The sequence below is a fragment of the Falco biarmicus genome, chromosome 12, assembly GCF_023638135.1.
Source record: "Falco biarmicus isolate bFalBia1 chromosome 12, bFalBia1.pri, whole genome shotgun sequence".
Classification (NCBI taxonomy): Eukaryota; Metazoa; Chordata; class Aves; order Falconiformes; family Falconidae; genus Falco; species Falco biarmicus.
The window spans coordinates 27,334,207-27,351,612 of NC_079299.1; the positions used below are offsets into that span (position 1 = coordinate 27,334,207).

Sequence of the window (17,406 nt, forward strand, 5' to 3'; positions counted from 1 at the left end):
GAAGAATCACGTATTTTAATCATAATCATAAATTTTATTTCAGGTAGAAAACACTTTTATCGAGAAACTATGCAATTTCTAATTTTAACTACACAACTAATCACTTTTAGTTATATGATTTTAATCTTCAGCTGACCTCAGACACACTCTCCTGTGATATGGCAGCTATTCAAGAAGTTTGCTTCCAAAGTGAGAGAAAAGCTGACACAAAATATGCTACTATGACCAGAAGCCTGAAGGATGCACCTCATCACCATTAACTTTTAAAGTCAAGATACACACATTCTAAGTGGTATTACATTTTTATTTTTTTAATTAAAGCTATGACATTCTACTTACCTTAATGACAAATTTGTTGGATGCCATGACAGGTCAGTGGAAGCTGGTCCTACAAAAACATCAATTAAAAGTGATCAGCGCTAGAGAAAAACTCAGATCTCCATACCAACTGAAAAGCATTTCTAAAATCTATTACTCTTTTTTTTTCATTACTACTGTTCTTCAAACTCCATATTCTGCTTTAAGAAAACCAAGGCAAACTTTTATTTAAGGGATAATTACTTAGCTACCTGTGTTGGTTTCCTTTAGTGAACCTCATAACTGTTCAGGCACTTAACATCCAACACATGATACACAAAATTAGAATTATTTTTCAGACCAGTACCAAGACAGACAAACCCACATAATTTATCCTCAAAAAGCCTTTCAAAGAGCAGCAAACTAAGCTTGCCATATTCCTTTACTAGTCTCAACCACTGGTCTCTGTGTATATGGCCCCTAGCCTAGTTTCTCTTTCAAAATAACACCTTCACACGAAATCCCCTTGCATAACTTAAAGAAAGAAAGAATGAAGAGGGGGAAAAAACCACACAAAATTTAAAAAGTAGTATTTTCAAGAAAAAACAATCTATGAAATAATATGTGTTCCCATCAAGAGTCCTCACAACTCTCTACGTCAAGTTCATCCCTTCCTGTCTTGTGGATACTCCGTTTCTACCTAGCTAGGGAGCTCACATCAGCCTGCACATATCAGTGGCCCTATAGAAATAATATCCTCCATATGCTCTCTTAACAGGGGCTCAGTAACACTAAGCAACTTCCAAACTTTGCCTTTGGACCAAGCAGTAGTAAGCAGACTTCGAACTGAAACACCCATTCACTACCTGCAGTTCTGGTAACCAGTAGTGTCAGAGACTGAACCAGTTCAAGAACAAAGCACAGCCAATTTTTTTTTATTTTTTTTTTTGCAATAAGAAACTATGGCTTCTAGTTCACCTAGCATGCATATATACACATAACGCATATTTACAATTTTAAACTACTACAGGCATAAAGCAATGTAACCTGAGCATTATTGCGGTTGCACAAAGGTGAAGCAAACTTTGGATGTCCTCTTTATTTGCTTATCCCCAAAAGAATTTAGATTACTTGATTTAGGATATTGGGTGAAACGTTTAGCTGCACAGACACTGACCTTGCCTCAGATCATTCCAAGTAACTCAGGAAGCATTAATTCATGCCGAAAGTTAAATGCACACTACCTTGTATGCAAAAAGAAACCTTCAATTAATTGCTAAGATTTCCATCACTCCACCCCCCTTAGAAGAACCTTGCGTCGTGCAAATGACTACAAGCTTCAAGTTGGCTTTCAAGCCAAACCACAAGTCTAGTCCCCTTCCACATCAATTGCAGTTTTTAAACTTTTTTTTTCTCTCCAAACTGACAATTACCATTGTACCCCTAAAACTACTGAGGAAGTCCATCATTCTCCCCATAAATGGGAACTAAACATTCACTTGTCAAAAGGCAGAAAATTAGGTTAAATTCATTAAAATCTTTCCAGCTAACCCCACAATGTTAGGATGCACAAGAGACATGGAATGGCCCTATAGTACCAAATTAATATTTACAAAAACCCAGAAATAAAAAAAAAATTGAGATACACTATTTTCACACAGGATAGGAACAATAGCAACAGGCAAGGACAAGACTTGGATTGGACAGAAAACCCAAGCAATACAGTTCAAGCTTCAAAATCAAGAGGAAAAAACAAGTGTCAGCAGCTACTGCCTGCAGTAGACGAACTGCAACAGAAACTACACTGAATACAGCTGCCTTTTACACTCTAAAATATCTTAAAGGATTAGTCTCTTAATAAGATGTAGAAATCCAGTCAATTTTGTAGAAGTCGGTATAGGAAAACAATAAGAATGCAGGAAGACATACTCATTTCTCATTGCATACTTCCAGTTAAAGTACTGCAATAGAGCTGTCAAAATTTCAGGATACAACTCAAGTTGGTGATACGTGTCTCTGTCAGGCACTACACATACACATTTCAAAATGCAGTCATTATCCTTATTTAACTTCAAAAAAGTGCAAAACGAGATAAAGACCCACGTAGCATAACACAGGTAATTTTGATGTTAAGATTCAACAGTAATCATATTTAACTAAACAAACACCTCTATGTAGTGCTTCTATTCCAAATATCCAAATGCTGAAATCCAAGACCGCAAAACAACTACGAGAAAACGTGTAAGTAACAAGGGCACAATTCCATATACTGGCTCAAGGAAAACTCCAAATTACTTCAATGGTTTTTTTTTTTCTATATATCATATCAATATCCAAGCAGTAAGGAACGGAAACAGTAAAAGAATAATAAAGAGAGAGAAGTAAAATGGTTGTTACTGTAACCAGGTTAAAATGAGTTTGAACTAAAAACGATTCTGCAAGTAACTAACTACTGAAAATAAACTTTAATACAGTTAATAAAGTTCGTTCTGAAAAAGCTCAAAGTTAGACTTTTATCAGTTGCAAGTAAGCAGAAAGCTACATAGAGCAAACCCAATTTGCAAGTAACAGTCATGCAGACAGAAGCTGGAATACCATGCCTTGTATTACACGACAATCATTCTCCCTTGCACAACACAGCCCTATAAACTTTTCTATTTTATCAAGAGTAAATTCTGTCAACTTTACCGACAGCAAATGTAAGGAACAGTGCTCTGAACCACTTGAGACATCATACTTCAATTCAGTCAAGCAGTAAGGTGCTACTCTATAGAAGTAAACATAGTACAACTATAAGAACCACCTTAGTAGAAGATAAAACTCGGAAATGCTTGAAACAGCAGCTGCTAGTACTCGGTCAGGAGAGACACTAATGGGAAATGGCAGCTACCAACTGAAAATCAACTGCATTTCATAGTTCCTTATAACTGTGTACAAGATTGTATTCTCGGTGTTCAAGAACTCCAAGGAAGGACTACCCAGGCCATCATGCAAAACCAAAAAGCAAATACTAAGATATATCACAACCTTTTTACAACACACAAAACCTGGGCACATACAACTCATCGGATTCTCTTAACAAAAAAAAAAAAAAAAAAAAAAAAAAAGACAAGGTCTCAGCAGCATTTCAGAACTGGGGTTTTAATATTAATGAAAGGCTAGTACCTAGAGCTTTACTGATGATCCCTACCTCCTCCCCCCAAGCAAAATAATATCAAAAATAGGAGAAACAGTAGGCAAGAAACAGCAAAAAGTAGGACAGTTAAATGCTCTAGTCTCTTCTCCAAGCATCTAGAATCATGGCCTGAAGTTCGGAAAACTGTAATTACAAACATAGTTTGCTATGGAGCACACCATCAACTAAGAGCTCCTACAACAGCAATGACAAGATTGAACAGACCTAATATTGACATGGAATTGCTTGCACCTTGTAATATGGTAGAACACAAGGTGCTTTGCCTCATGCTTCCAGGGACATAGTTTACCAAGATTGTACGTAATTACTGAGCTGCACATGGCATACAATTCACAATGGTACTGCAGGCCTGTGCTCTGAAGAACGCTACTTGCACTGCTAATATTTTATCATTAAACCTCACAGCAGCAATAACATGAGGAAAAGTTGCAACAAAACATGCAAGAGCATTATCTCTTCTCCAAATGCTCACAGCCTGCTTGAGAGCAAAGCACATGGAAGAATCAGCTGAAATCATCCTGGTGTAACAGCTCTCTTTTTCCAAACAATTTGCCATCCAGAATAACTACTGTTGCAACAAGTCTGATACTACTGATGTAAGAGCCACCACTGGCAGTCAGAAATCCTCTCCAAATCCAACCTACAAAATAACAGAATTAAAAAATAAAAAGGATGCACAAGTTACCTTCGGTTCAATTTGCTCTTCATGGGAGTAAGCTCGATTTAGGAGTATGCCAACTATTCCATGCTTTGCATTGACCATATAGATAAAGGAAATAGAGCAGACTGAATAAATGTAAGCAAATCGTTAGAAAACAAAAAAGAACAGACCTAATATGTGAACCATCAGGAAATCACTGAACAAATGAAAAAATATTCAATGCTAAGGTATGAGAAAAATGAGGAAACCCACCCATCAATTATACAACAAAAGAAGCCAGAGAGCCCCAAAAGTTCCTATTTTCTGTGTCTAAAAAACCCACAAGAAACACAGATCTATTACAACTGCTACTATTTGGTAACAAGACTACCTCTCATGGAACACCACATCTGTTGCAAACTAATGCAAAACTCTAAAGGAAACTATACATAAGGAAATGTGAAGATAAGCAAGGAAGGCAGAAAAACTCCTTTCAGAAACTAAATATATATTTAGAAAAAAATATCGATGTGGTATTTGGAGTATTGCAACATCTAAATTTTTGGTAAGACAGCCTGTATAAGAAAACATGATCTAGAATTAAAAACACATACATTCCTTGTAACTAGAGTGGGACATGCTTCAAAAATAACATGGCAGAATATCCTTCTTTCTTAAATTTGACATTAAGTGGAATGGTAGACATCACAAGAAGCCAGGAAAGGAAACATGGCCTCCCAGACAGCAAGCTAAAGTGTCTTCTGCCTGCTGATAAACAGCATCTTACCTCAGCAAGGCAGCAGCTTCCTGTGGTGAGGGAATTTGGAACACAGTGGGAATGAGGAACTGAAAACTGCCACACATGCCCGCTTGAAGGTACAGCGGCTCCTAACACAACAGCTGCGAACCATTCACAGGCTGCCGGTATCTTTGGGCACCTTTACCACATGTAGGCCTGAAAAAAGCAGAAACAGAAAAACAAATGCTAATCAAAGAACTCCCTAAAATAAATTAATATTAACCAATTTTGTAGTTCAAAATTAACTATCATAGCATAAAAGAGAATTTTTCTGAACTTCTCAGTCATTAGGTATCAGTCAAATGCTGTCCAGCCCAGATCCAGCATATGTCAGTTTCTAAGAACTGATCCTAAAGCTTAGGATGAACAGTGTAATACTCAGCTACTCATGCATTTAATGAGGCATTTCCAGTTCTGAAAAGACAAGAATCTTCACATTTTGCAGTTTCAGGATTTTTAGGCCCACTGTTGCTCATTTCACCACTTAACCTTTAGAAATTACCCTTCCAACAAGTTAGCATATTTTAAGGTCATTGTTATCTACACTCCTTCATTCATGAACTGCCAAAGGTGAATTCCTTTAAAGTTCAACAATTCAATTTCAAAAGTGTTACCCGTTCACCAGACAACTGCATAGAACTGCAGGAAGGAGAGATTCTGAGGAATATCAGAGTGCTTATTACAGATGGGTGCTGGCTATTGTTTTGTGAAACAGCTAAATGCAGTTGTACTTCTGAATTGCATTCAGAAAGGAGTTTAACAATTATTTTTTTAAGCTTCATGACACAGCTAAATGCAACTGCATTTAGCTGTTTTCATGAAACTTAAAAAAAAACCCAACTGTTAAACTCCTTTCTGTATGGAGATAAGGCATTAAAAACTTGTCTGATGCCTACAGTTTTACACTCTGCAACTATGCACAAAGTTAAAATTAAACCCATCCATTAACACGTTAATATAAGACCAGATATCATGAAGAGCGACTGCAGGAGTAGGGCGAGAGATAAGAATGAATACAGAAAAGGTGCATGATACAAGAGCTTAGAAAAAAACCTGAGGTCAGACAACAAAGTTTCCTTGTTCTGGCCAGGGCAAGGCCGTCCGCCTCAGGCAGGCTCCAGCAGGCGAGCGCAGAAGTAATGCAAAGGGCCTACAGCAGGAGCTGGGAAAGAACACAAACCAGGGGGCCGAGTGTTGCGGGCCGGCGGGCGCTGCCGAGGCTCGCACCTCGCCGGGCCGGGAGGGGGTGCTGACGCGAGGCCGGCACAACAGGGAACCCGCCGAGCCGGCCCCTGCGGGAGGCGCGCCGGGAGAGGGAAGGCAGCGCCACAGCACCGACCCCTAGCGTATCGCCTCATGTTTATCTAGGGAGGAAAGCGAGACTGAACAGCGAGGCGCTGCCGCTTCCCCCTAGAGCCTCCCGGCTGTGAGTCCCAGCCGGGCAGTAGCAAGTCCACCGCCGCCATCGCGCCGTACCTCCTCCCCACGCTGAGCCTGCCTCCAAGGGTTCTAACGGCTCCTCTGCCCCCAAGCAAGATGGCAGCCAAGCACGAGCTTCTTCTCCCCTATCCAAAATGGCGGCCGCCGGCCGCCCTACCCTGCCCGAAGGTAAAATGGCCGCCCGTAAGCAGAGCGCGTAGCGCGCCTTGTGATCACCTGGCGCGGAGCTTGGCCAATGGCGAGCGAGAGGGGATACGGCCGCGCAGCAGCCTCAGCCCTGGGCGGGGCGCGAGCCACACTTCCGGGTCTGCGTGAGGCCGCTTCCTGTCGCTGGGGGCGGAAAGGGGCCGGGGAGGGTGCGCGGCCCTGGTCTTCCTCCCGCTGAGGCACCGGCGCCTGAGGCCTCCCCGTGGTGGCAGCCGAGGTGAGCCCCAGGGGGGTGCTGGGGGTCGTCGGGCAGCGTCTTCCCGCGCCTTCCCGCCCGCGGTCCCTTGCTGCCTGAGGAGAAGGGAGAAATGCCTCAGGTGTGCCGTCTCCGCCCGCCGCGCCGGGCCTCCGCAGCTGTCCGTAGCCCCAGGGCAGCCGCTGCTCCCTCCGGCGCCCGTGCTGCGCGGTGGCCGGGACGCGGCGGTGGGGAGGGTGGGTCGCTGGGGACGTGTCGCGGTGTGCCCGAGGGCGGTCGAGCCCCTGCCGCTGGCCCGCCCGTAAGGAACGGGCTGCTGGGGCCGGGCGGCCGCCGTTTGTTTCAGCGTCTCCTCGGCAGCCGGCGCGGCTTGCCTGTGGCGGTGCGGCCGGCTGGGTGGCTGGCGAGCCTGCCTGGCCCTGTGCGCCGGGCGGCGTGAGGCTGCGAGGCTCCTACCGCCGCGCCGAGGGGCCTCTCGCATGACACGCTACTCCTACCAGGCGGGTAAAGTTGGGCAGGTGTAGGAGTATTTACTCTGAGTTGTGTCTTTGTCGTTGTTTAAACCAAGAAATTAGTTTGCTAGACTGAGTATACCTTTTTTTCCTTACGGTAGGTACTGCTTAATGAAACCCTGTGAAGAGTAGAGCTTTATGTATTCTTTTTAGGTAAGGATGAATTACTGTGTTTGCACTGATGCTGTTGTAGCCTCTGAGGATCAAGGGCTGAGACAGTCAGGCACAGTTTCCGCTCCGGGCAACGTAAACTGATGTCAGCAGCATCGCAGCGTGTTTGGCCAGCAAGTTCCATATTCTGGTAGGAGCTTGCTTAGTTACTGAATGTTATTAAATGTGAGGGGAAAAAAATACTGGTGTGTCTTGAAACTGCTTTGTTTTAGACTCTGAATATTTACTATCGGAAGCAGTAATATTTGTAATTGGATAAAGCTTCATTACTTTGTTATACTTAAGATTTAGTATGGCAAAGCTTGAAGCAAATGCAGCAATTAATGCTTAAAGATGTCTGAATTGAGGTTATTTATGCTTTTTTTTAAAAAGTTAGCAAAGTAAGACTTCCTTGTGTCATTTTGTGTTTTAAATGTCTGCTGCACTAATTAAAGGTATTAATATTCAGGCTCACCTGTTCTTTGCTATTATTGCAGAGTAGGAAAAGGATTTCTAGAATATATTTAAAATAAATTATTATCTCTACCTAGGTAGATGCCAGTTTGCAATGAGTCTTAAAACCATCTGGAAAGACTACAAAGTTCTGATCGTTATGGCACCTAGCCTTGCGCTGGTGCACTGGGGCTGGTTTCACATCAAGTCTAGTCCTCTCTTCCAAGTGAAGACAGAGAGCTTTGTTCCAGAACCTGGGATTGTGGCATATGTGATGCAAAGCAATGAGAAAAATAAAGAAAAATAGCATTAGTCCTGTGTATTTTGGGTAAGTTGCCTAATCAGTTGTATCTGTATATTTGAGGCAGGAGATGAGTAAATTAAATGAGAATTTTCTAACAGATGCAGTCTTGCTGCTCTAATTTTAGTCTTCCAGAGTTTCATTCTTTTTTGCAGCTGAGTTAATCCGTTAGTTACATGGACCCAAAAAATGTATCTTACATCTCAAAAACTACTGCTAGGTCCCATGTGATAGTATTAAGTGATGGTATTGCAGGTCTTGGAGATACTTAAAACCAAACTCGCAATAACTTCAAGGCACCAGTCAAACTCTTATGACTGATGGGGTCTGCAACAGTGTCCTTTCAGGTTCAGAACTGCCCAGAAGTTGTGACTTTACATAGTAACACATTCTACATTGTTAGTAGGGCAGTAATTATAATAGATGACAAACAGAATTAAGTATGAGAGAAGTCTTAAATACTGTAGAGATTACGTACAAATGTAAACGAATATCCCTTTAAGTTTGAAAGTGTTTTAGAACTTCAAAAAAATAATTGTATGCTAGGCATCTTGAAATAAGGAACTTTTTTTCAAAGGCAAAGATTTCTTACAGTTGTTTGAACATTAAAAGCTTTTGTCTCTGAAATGGTTGCCTGGGAAGCAGTGCTGAGTAGTTCAGTTATTTTGTTCTTGAATAAAAACAGTTTAACATTGTAGTTTTGACGCTTTAATACAGTTCAGTGCACTTTATAGTGGCCTGTTAGTTACAGACCTACAAATAAAACAGTATATAAACTGGTGGTCAGAATTGAAGCTATTAACAAACATGTAAATTTGTGTACTACATGCGTGTAGTATATGTCATACTAGTAGGTTTTCTCAATTAAAAAGCATTATAGCGTATATAGACCAGTTGCATGGGGTTCAAAGAGCCAAGTGTTGGGTCCTGCATTTGGATCACAACAATCCCAGTAAACGCTACAGGCTTGAGGAGGAGTGGCTGGAAAGCTGGCAGGTGGTGAAGGAAGGACCTGGGGGTGGTGGTCCAGAGCTGGCTGAACGTGAGCCAGCAGTGTGCCCAGGTGGCCAAGAAGGCCAGTAGCATCCTGGCTTCTGTCAGAAACTGTGGCCAGCAGAGCCAGGGCAGTGGTTGCCCCCTGTGTGTGGCACTGGTGGGGCCGCACCTCAGACACTGTGCTCAGTTTTGAACCCCTTGCTACAGGACAGACACTGAGGTACTGGTGTGTCTGGAGGTGGGCAATGAAGCTGGTGAAGGGTCTAGAGCACAAGGCTTAAGGGGAGCCGTTGAGGAAACTGGGATTGTTTCGCCTGGAGAAAAGGAGGCTCAGGGGATGCCTTATTACTCTCTACTACCTGAAAAGAGGTTGTAGCGAGGTGGGGGTTGGTCTCTTCTCCCAAATAACAGGTGATAGGACAAGAGGAGGCAGCCTCAAGTTGTGGCAGGGAAGCTTTAGATTGGATATTAGGAAAATTTTCTTCACTGAAAGGGCTTTCAAGCATTGGAACAGACTTCTCAGGGAAGTGATTTGAGTTGCCATCCCTGGAGGTATTTAAAAGACACATGGATGTGGTGCTTCGGGGCGTGATTTAGTGGCGGACTTCATAGTGCTGGGTTAACAGTTGGACTGGATGATCTCAAAGGTCTTTCCTAATCTAAATGGTTCTGTGGGGTTCTGTTTATGTGAGTTTTTTGTGACAAATAAAATAGCAGTTCAAGCTATGCAATATTGTCATAAGATTATCCTAATATCTTTCTGGTTTTTATTGTAGGAATAACTAGTTCTGAAGCTTTTAATCTGTGAGTGTTGCCAGAAGAAAAGATGAAGAAAGCAAACTGGAGTAGAAAAAAATTTCTGCTTGTGGCAGGGCTGTCACTTATAGGTTTCCACTTTGGAAGCATGCTTGTAAACTTTGCTGCAAAAAAATCTGTTCAATCACATTCGGAAGCTAAAAAAAACTAGTCATCAATGAAACCGCCTAATGCTGTCATTATGTATGAACTTCACAATAAGATTTAAGCTTCATTCAAAGAGATCATGAACAGTCACAGGAATGCTGTTATGGTACTGTATGTACTGTTTCATATTTGAAGTACTAACTCTTGGCTGCAAAGAATGAAAGTGTACTGCTTTAAATTTTAAAAGTGCTATGAATTATAGATCCAAGTAAAAATTAAATCTGTTTTGTTGTCCAGAGTTAAAATCTTACTTCAAAAATGTCTCGTCTTGAAGCTAAAAAGCCTCTGTTATTTATTAGTGAACCTTTAAATAAAGATACAGTTAGTCAGTCACTGTCTCTGCTGACTGGAATATTAAAATCTTGCTATGGTCCTGCTGGTAGACTCAAACAGCTCCACAATGGTGTGGGAGGCTATGTTTGTACAACTTCACAATCTTCAGCTATACTCAGTCGTCTTTCTGTCAGTCATCGTGTGCTGAGTGTTTTGATGGCCTCTGTACAGAACCATATATCCCGCTTCAGTGACTGTGGCTTATTTACTGCCATTCTGTGCTGCAGTTTGATTGAAAACTTCAAAAGCCTGAATGTTGCACCTTGCATTGTCATTAAAATAAGTAAGCATCTTTTGAGTTTGTGTATGGACTATCTCAAATCTGAGGCCTGTGGTTGCCGAATATGGGTAGATTTTAGCAGCGTTGAGACTCTTCTTTGCTTGGTACGTAGCATATTGACAAGCAAACCTGCTTGCATGCTTAATAAAACTGAAGTTGATCATCTCTCCACTCTGATTTTAAAGGCTTTTTTATTTACTGTTCCATGTCATGTGGAGAGTAATGCTGTTTTAGGAAAATGTGTAATAGTACCTGTGAAAGGTAGAAGAGTTGTGGATTCTGTGGTTCTTCCTGGTCTACTGATAGAAACACCAGAAATTCAATTGGCAAAACCACCTACTGTCAAAAGAACTTGTTCAAACATGATCAGGATAGCTCTTTTCTGTGTGTCCATGTCAGGAGACAGCTTCAACCCTGAAGAAGGAACTATAACAGTCCATCATGGAATTTCTATAGAAACATTAGAGCTGAATCAGTTGCTTAATGTAGGAAAGCAGCTGGTTAATGATGAGGTTGGCCTTGTAGTGTGCCAGAAAGTTATCCATCCATCCTTGAAACAGTATCTGAAAGAAAACCATGTCATCGCTGTGGACAGAGCTGGGCTATCTCTGATGGAACCTCTGAGTCAGATGACAGGTAACAAGCGGCTTTTTCTGTACTAAACAATTGTCCTTAACGCTCATGTCGTAACAAAAACCTGTCTAGGTTGGTGCTGTTGTAGAGTAAGGATTTTATTTCTCTCAGTGTGCTACCTTAGCAGCTGAGCAAGAGTTGTTCTTTTCTAATCTGGAAACCATTTTTTAAGGTGAGATTGGTCTTTTGCAGGTCTAGTGATGACATACTGCATGTATCCAATTGTAGTAACTGTTTGGAAACTTAGATTATTTTCAAACTCTTATTTAGAGAGAATGAAACAATTACTTTTTCATCTTAAACTATTGCTAAGTCTTGCACTTTGAAAACGTTTGTTTCTGTTTGTGATTTGCTGTGTAGACTAAAATGTTAGGTATTGAAGAATATACATAAATTTAAAAAGCCAAGAGAAAAAAGTTCATGCTTTATGAAATGCAACAGATGGCTGTTCTGATGACAGTAATACAAACTGTTCTCTGCTTTTCTTAACTGGACAGGTTCAAAGCCTATAGCTTCTGTACATTTGTTGTCTCCTAGTTGTTACGGCAGTTTGAAAGATGTGCGCATTGAGAGTTTTGCTTCAAAACATTTTGTGCATCTGATTCCTAATGATACAGTTGTCTGCAGCTTGATACTCTGTAACAGAAATGAAACAGCATGGGATGAGTTGAAGGTAGGCAACATTTCTTGAAACTTTTCTTGAAAAGTCCTATTTTTAACAGAAAAATAATGAAAAATATTTTTTAGTTTAGGAAAGTGATTTTTCAGTATGTAAATGAGTTACGTTAGAGTTTAGGTATTCAGTTTCAAGAAAGCACTTAAGAAATGCCGTGGTTTCAAGAATTTCAAAATCCTTGAACTGCTCATGTTCATTTAATACCTCTATTTTAATATGGGAAGTTGTCTTGAGACGGAAACATTTTTCACCTGTTCTTGAGCCCAGTGCTTGATAGACATTTTCATTCTCACTACTTGGTCTATGAAAGCCTAAAGTAAAAATTGCCCAACAAAAGGCCAGCAACAATACCTGCAATGGTAGTCGGGCGTAGTTTTGTATTGAATAGTTGCTCTAGAAATGTCATTGATACTGATTAACTTCTTATCTATAACCCTGGTTTGCACAAAGAAGGAATAAAACAGAGCTTTTTTTTTTCTTTTTTTCTTCCTGCTTTTCCATACCGTGTGGACAAATAAAGACAATTTCTCCTAAAGTGAACGTGGTTTTTGGAAATCACTCAACAGCTTTATATCCACACATACTTCAAGTCTATGAAGTCTGTACCAGAAACTGCAGAAAATCTTATTTCAGTTATTTTTTCAATGGGGACAAATCCTGTTAATCATGGTATATGTAACAATAAATTCATATGGTTTTCAGCGTACCTGTGAAACTGCAGAACATGTGTTACAGTTAACAATCAAGGAACCTTTGGCATTATTAGGAGGTGGCTGTACAGAAACTCACCTGGCTTCATACATAAGACACAAGGTATGTGAGACATAAGGGTTTTAAAAGCTGCTTAATATACATAGGAAATAAGAATTTACATAGCATCACTGCTATAGTTAAAGCACTTCTAGATTAATGTTTGATTTTTGCTGTCTAACTACTAATATAAACCAAAGGGGGGGTCTATTTGAAGCAGTCAGTGCTAATTCTGTCTTTCAGACTTATTAATACTGTATTTGTACTTGTTAATCTTTCTTTAGATACCTATTATGGTAAGTGTTTTTTAAGTGTTAAAACAAATGTGTAGAATTTTTGTACTGAAAGATAATCATGCAGAACTCGGTTTTGACTTGTCTAGAAATCTTTCCTATTGTGGAGTAATTATCACATGAACAATTTCTGGTAGGACTGAACCATCTGTTTAAAAAAAAACCAAAATAACAGTACGATGTGTTTGATTAAAATTATTTCTGTAAAAGTGTTCTAATTTTTTGTTTTCCTGGTTTTGTGTTTCGTTTGTGTTTTGTTTTTTTTTTTTTAGAGTTGTAGTCTGTCCACCAGCACCTTTAGAGATCTAGATTGTTCTCGGACACAATACCAATTGGTTGCTGATGGTTTTTGCCGTTCCCTGGAGTCTGTAGCTTGCTCTCTGAATCATGATGAAGGAGAAATTCTTACAGACATGGTTTATGGACACTGTTGGTTTGTTCCATCAGGATTTCCCTCTGTCTCTAATTGGTCAGATTTAGTTTCAAAATGTGGCTGTGGGATTAACGGTAACACTGAGAATCTCAACTGGAGGCTTTTGCAAGGCCAGTTTGACTCTCCTACTATACAGGGCTGCCCTAAAGAGCTCTCAGTAAAGGTTGTGGACTTTCTGACACTGGACTGTTTTGCTGCGAAGTGTAGTGGCCTACAAGTAGCTCTGGAGACAGCCAATCTGATTTTGGATCTCTCATACGTAATTGAAGATCAAAATTAGGTCTAATCTTATGTGAATCATGTTGCACACCAAGATACTTGATTGAAAGCAGAGTAATATATAATGTGTTAAGATACTTCAAATGGTTAGAATGTGTGCAGCAGACAGGAATATTAAATCAGACAGTTGACCATTAAGTACTCAACTGACAGTTAATCTGCTGTGCCTTCAAGAATTTTTAAATGTTTAACTTTTTGTTAGGAACTGTTAAATGATTAGCTAAATATACAGTAAATCATAGTAATGTATGACTTAAGAGTATTAAAATTCATGTATTCAAAAGAGCGAATGACGCTTTGATATTCCTCTGCATTAAGCAAAGTTTTGGATGTATGTTAACTCTGTGGCATCTTCAAAGGAATGGAAAGATGGATTCACTTGCTGAGAAAATACATGTTATGAATTGGAATTTATGTAGGCTCAGCAAAAGCTTTACGTACTGAAACAGACTTGTATTGCAGCAGAACTTTGTCACTGATATTTTTAATTTTGTAGGTAAAAAAGAGGGCTTTCCTTACAAATATCTTGAGCCACTTGTTTTCAAATTGTATTCTGAAGTTCTTGGCACCACGTACTGTATGCAGTGTTTGTTTCTAAATGTCCGGAAGATTTTAATTCATTTATGTAATTTATTTAGCAAGTTTTTAAAACTCAGCCTGGAGATCTTAAGGTAGCAGGTAGGTAATAGAAGATTTGAAAAGAAATGGCAGACTGTGTGGAAAAAACTTCTGTGAAGTGGACCTTGATTGTCTTCTGTGGAATACAGCACAGATTATAAATAATGATACTTCTATCATTTAAGCAAAGCTGCAAGTTAGAGTGTCCCATTTACCATTCAATTAACTCTTTGACTGTGCCTAGCTTCTTTTCTTTTAATGAAGTAAGGTATTAAGCTGCTCAGACTTGTTTTGATCTTTAAATAAGGCTGTAGACTGAATGATCAAAACTTTTTTCTCATTTTCAGTTTGCATGTAAGACCAAAAGGGGTGGTACAGTTTCTTGCTTTTAACTCATTTTTTTTGTCCCTTCTCCCTCTTTGTTTTCAGTCACAAGGGACAAATTGTTCATGACATGCTTTTCCAGAAAACCTCTGAGTTGGCTATAGACTAGTCTGCTTATTTGTTTCCTGGTCTCTTTAAGTTTTTAATATATTTACTGAGTAGAAGCAGTTGAATTGTTATGTAAAGTCAGTTTTGAAATATATAATTAAAAACATCTTTACAGACCTTTTGTACAAAGTCCTTCTCATTCTAAGAGCAAAAATAATAATTTTCTCACTGGAAAAAATGAGAATTTATTTAAAATTCCTTATCTTTTTATGACCTGAAATATTGTTTCAGTGCTGTAAGGCATCATTTGGGATTTTGTTGAAGAATGTTAACAAGGGTTGAGATGGAAGCTGGTTACTAAAATGGCACCTTTCATATCTTGATCCTCCCATATACCATGAACCATGTGAAAACATCAGGAATAATGAAGCCAAATGATGGTGTATATCTTAAGGCACAGAGGAATCTTGGTGATACTTCATGTAATTATGCGTCTCTAACTCAGAGTGTTGAATTAGAGTATTTTACTTCCTATAATAGCAGCTTGTTATGCAGTGCAAAAATGTTGTTTAGTGACTACAGCTGTGAAGTGAAAATTAAAACAATATTTAAGTTGAAGTAGTTGCTAGTATTCTTTTGTCTTTGTATCTGAAGGTTGATTCACAGCTCCCATAAAACCATTGTTAGCTCTGATTTTGTTCCTCCTCCTCTCCAGTTTTAAGAAAATCACACATAAGAAAATTGTGGGGAAAAAATTCAGTAAGTAGGTAAAATTTCATTTATACCTGAACCAAAGATTGTTCTGTACATAGCTGTTATTAATAACAATGAATTTTGGTCTCCCAGTGTGACTGAAAAGGATAAATAAGTTGCTGGCAGTGCTGCCTATGGACAGTTCAGGTTCAGTTCTTAGTTGTACTACAGTCTTCCTCAACCTTTAGTGGTTACTGTGACACTATCTTTAATGGGTAACCTAAGAGGAATACAAGTTTGGATACTGTTTAAAATGCAAGTAAATAGAATTTTGACTCTCAATCCAAGAGCAACATAAACTCTGCTGAAGTCCCGTGTTTCTGATAAAACGTAGGTGCAAAAATGGTGAGGTTTCCCCCTGTGTTTTGAAACTGACAATATAAAATATCCTTAGTTGCAAGTCCTCTGGGAAACCACTATGTTGTTTTTTTTTCTTGCTCCCTTTAGAATTTAGTTTGTTCAATGGGAAAAATTAGCATTACATAAGTATTACGAAGAGACAAGTGTTTTCTGATCATGACCTCAGTTGTTTGACTTCCATAGATTGCTCGGAGGCTATTAATTTAAATTTTAATAATTCTACCAGTAATGCAAAGGAAGTAAGAATATTCATCTCCAGCCTTCTCAGCTGTGTTAGTGCTCCAGGCCTAGCAGGAGAAATAAGAAGTGCTGATACTATAATCACTCAAGTCAGCAAATTTAAGTAAGATGCCAGTTTAATGTAGTTGTTCCTCAGTTCAGTATTTCAGTTTGCATTTGGTATTTCAGTTCCCATTTGGTATTTAAAACTTCAAAGTGAAGATGACCTGAAAATGCTGATCATTTTAGGGAACTTTACTATTTCTATTATTGTGTCCTATTTCAAGTAGACATACCATTAAACATTACTATTTTGGCATTGGCAAAGAATGCAGAATACCTGGTTTTTACTGATTCTGCTACTGAACTGTGAATTTGTAGGCTCACTCTGAGCCATATCTGAAGTCTTTTTCTGTCTATTTTCCTATCTATAAAATGGGAACAAAGATAACTCTTCTTAAGGCATAGAACTTTGTGGCTGAAGAGTTCTAAGATCCAGATGTAATGTGAAGAACTCAGAGGAACAAAGAAATAGATAATTCAAAACAAACTCAAATCCTTGCTAAAATATTAAAATTTTATTAAGGGAACTTTGGCCAGAATTTATGTAGACTCTTTAAACTAGTGTACTAGGTAAAACTCCCCTGTTCTCCTTTGTATATTGAACGTTGATGCGTTTTCTTTCTGTCTGAAATTCCGGCAACAGTAACCTAATTTATTGCCTTACATCTTCAGTACACACACCCAGAGAAATGTGACCTTCAGGCCCTGTGCAGAAATGGTTGAACTGCAAGAGAAGCATTGTCAGACATCTACCTCAGCAACCCTTACTGTATCATGTATGTCTTCCGAGTCTGTGCTCTGCATGTGTTTCAAGACCAGATGCTCATAGGTGCTAATCCTTGAAAACAAGGTAGAAACAGATTTATAAGTTTGCTTGCTGTATTGGTAGTGTAACACTGATTATTTATTTTGGGTTTTGTTCTTTCAGAAATGTTTGGGCATTTTTAGGCTAATCAGCTGTTAGAATGTTAGATCTGTCCCAGAAAGGGAAGAGAGTATTTATTGTTGTAAAAGCTTGTAAGAAAAAAATTGCATGGGATATCGCAACCACAAAACAATTCACCTTACCCAAAACCTGAACTTTTGAATTTTGTTTGTGCCGTTATGTTGCTGTGCTGAGAAGCAAAATACAGT

At 39.4% G+C, this 17,406-nt stretch overlaps 4 protein-coding genes across 12 annotated transcripts in view; 3 read left to right on the plus strand and 1 right to left on the minus strand.

The window, feature by feature from the left end:
* The window catches only part of SLX4IP (SLX4 interacting protein), a 79,848-nt gene extending 73,255 nt beyond the window's left edge, over positions 1-6,593 (minus strand). Inside the window, exons 1-3 of the mRNA XM_056357788.1 lie at positions 6,409-6,593; positions 4,921-5,088; positions 340-388 (exon numbers count right to left, since the gene is read on the minus strand). Coding sequence (XP_056213763.1) covers positions 340-366 — 27 coding nt within the window. The 5' untranslated portion in view covers positions 367-388; positions 4,921-5,088; positions 6,409-6,593. The remainder of the gene's footprint in view (positions 1-339; positions 389-4,920; positions 5,089-6,408) is intronic.
* Positions 6,594-6,674: 81 nt separating this feature from the next.
* LOC130157831 (uncharacterized) lies at positions 6,675-10,166 on the plus strand. 9 transcript variants are annotated; one of them, XM_056357790.1, is made up of 4 exons: positions 6,675-6,796; positions 7,389-7,440; positions 7,989-8,218; positions 9,964-10,166. In XM_056357790.1, exon 3 carries the CDS (start codon positions 8,006-8,008, stop codon positions 8,195-8,197), a length of 192 nt encoding a protein of 63 aa, XP_056213765.1. In that variant the 5' UTR covers positions 6,675-6,796; positions 7,389-7,440; positions 7,989-8,005; the 3' UTR covers positions 8,198-8,218; positions 9,964-10,166. The 9 variants fall into 9 exon arrangements, with proteins under 9 accessions (XP_056213765.1, XP_056213768.1, XP_056213769.1 ...); XM_056357793.1 differs by having other exon boundaries at positions 7,993-8,218; XM_056357794.1 differs by lacking the exon at positions 7,389-7,440 and adding an exon at positions 7,441-7,588 and having other exon boundaries at positions 6,682-6,796.
* LOC130157833 (uncharacterized) lies at positions 10,014-10,483 on the plus strand. The gene has a single exon (XM_056357798.1). It carries the CDS (start codon positions 10,014-10,016, stop codon positions 10,152-10,154), a length of 141 nt encoding a protein of 46 aa, XP_056213773.1. The 3' UTR covers positions 10,155-10,483.
* MKKS (MKKS centrosomal shuttling protein) lies at positions 10,409-15,495 on the plus strand. The gene is made up of 4 exons (XM_056357786.1): positions 10,409-11,399; positions 11,894-12,069; positions 12,775-12,885; positions 13,388-15,495. The coding sequence occupies exons 1-4, from the start codon at positions 10,409-10,411 to the stop codon at positions 13,826-13,828; spliced, it is 1,719 nt and encodes a 572-aa protein (XP_056213761.1). The 3' UTR covers positions 13,829-15,495.
* Positions 15,496-17,406: the final 1,911 nt, after the last annotated feature.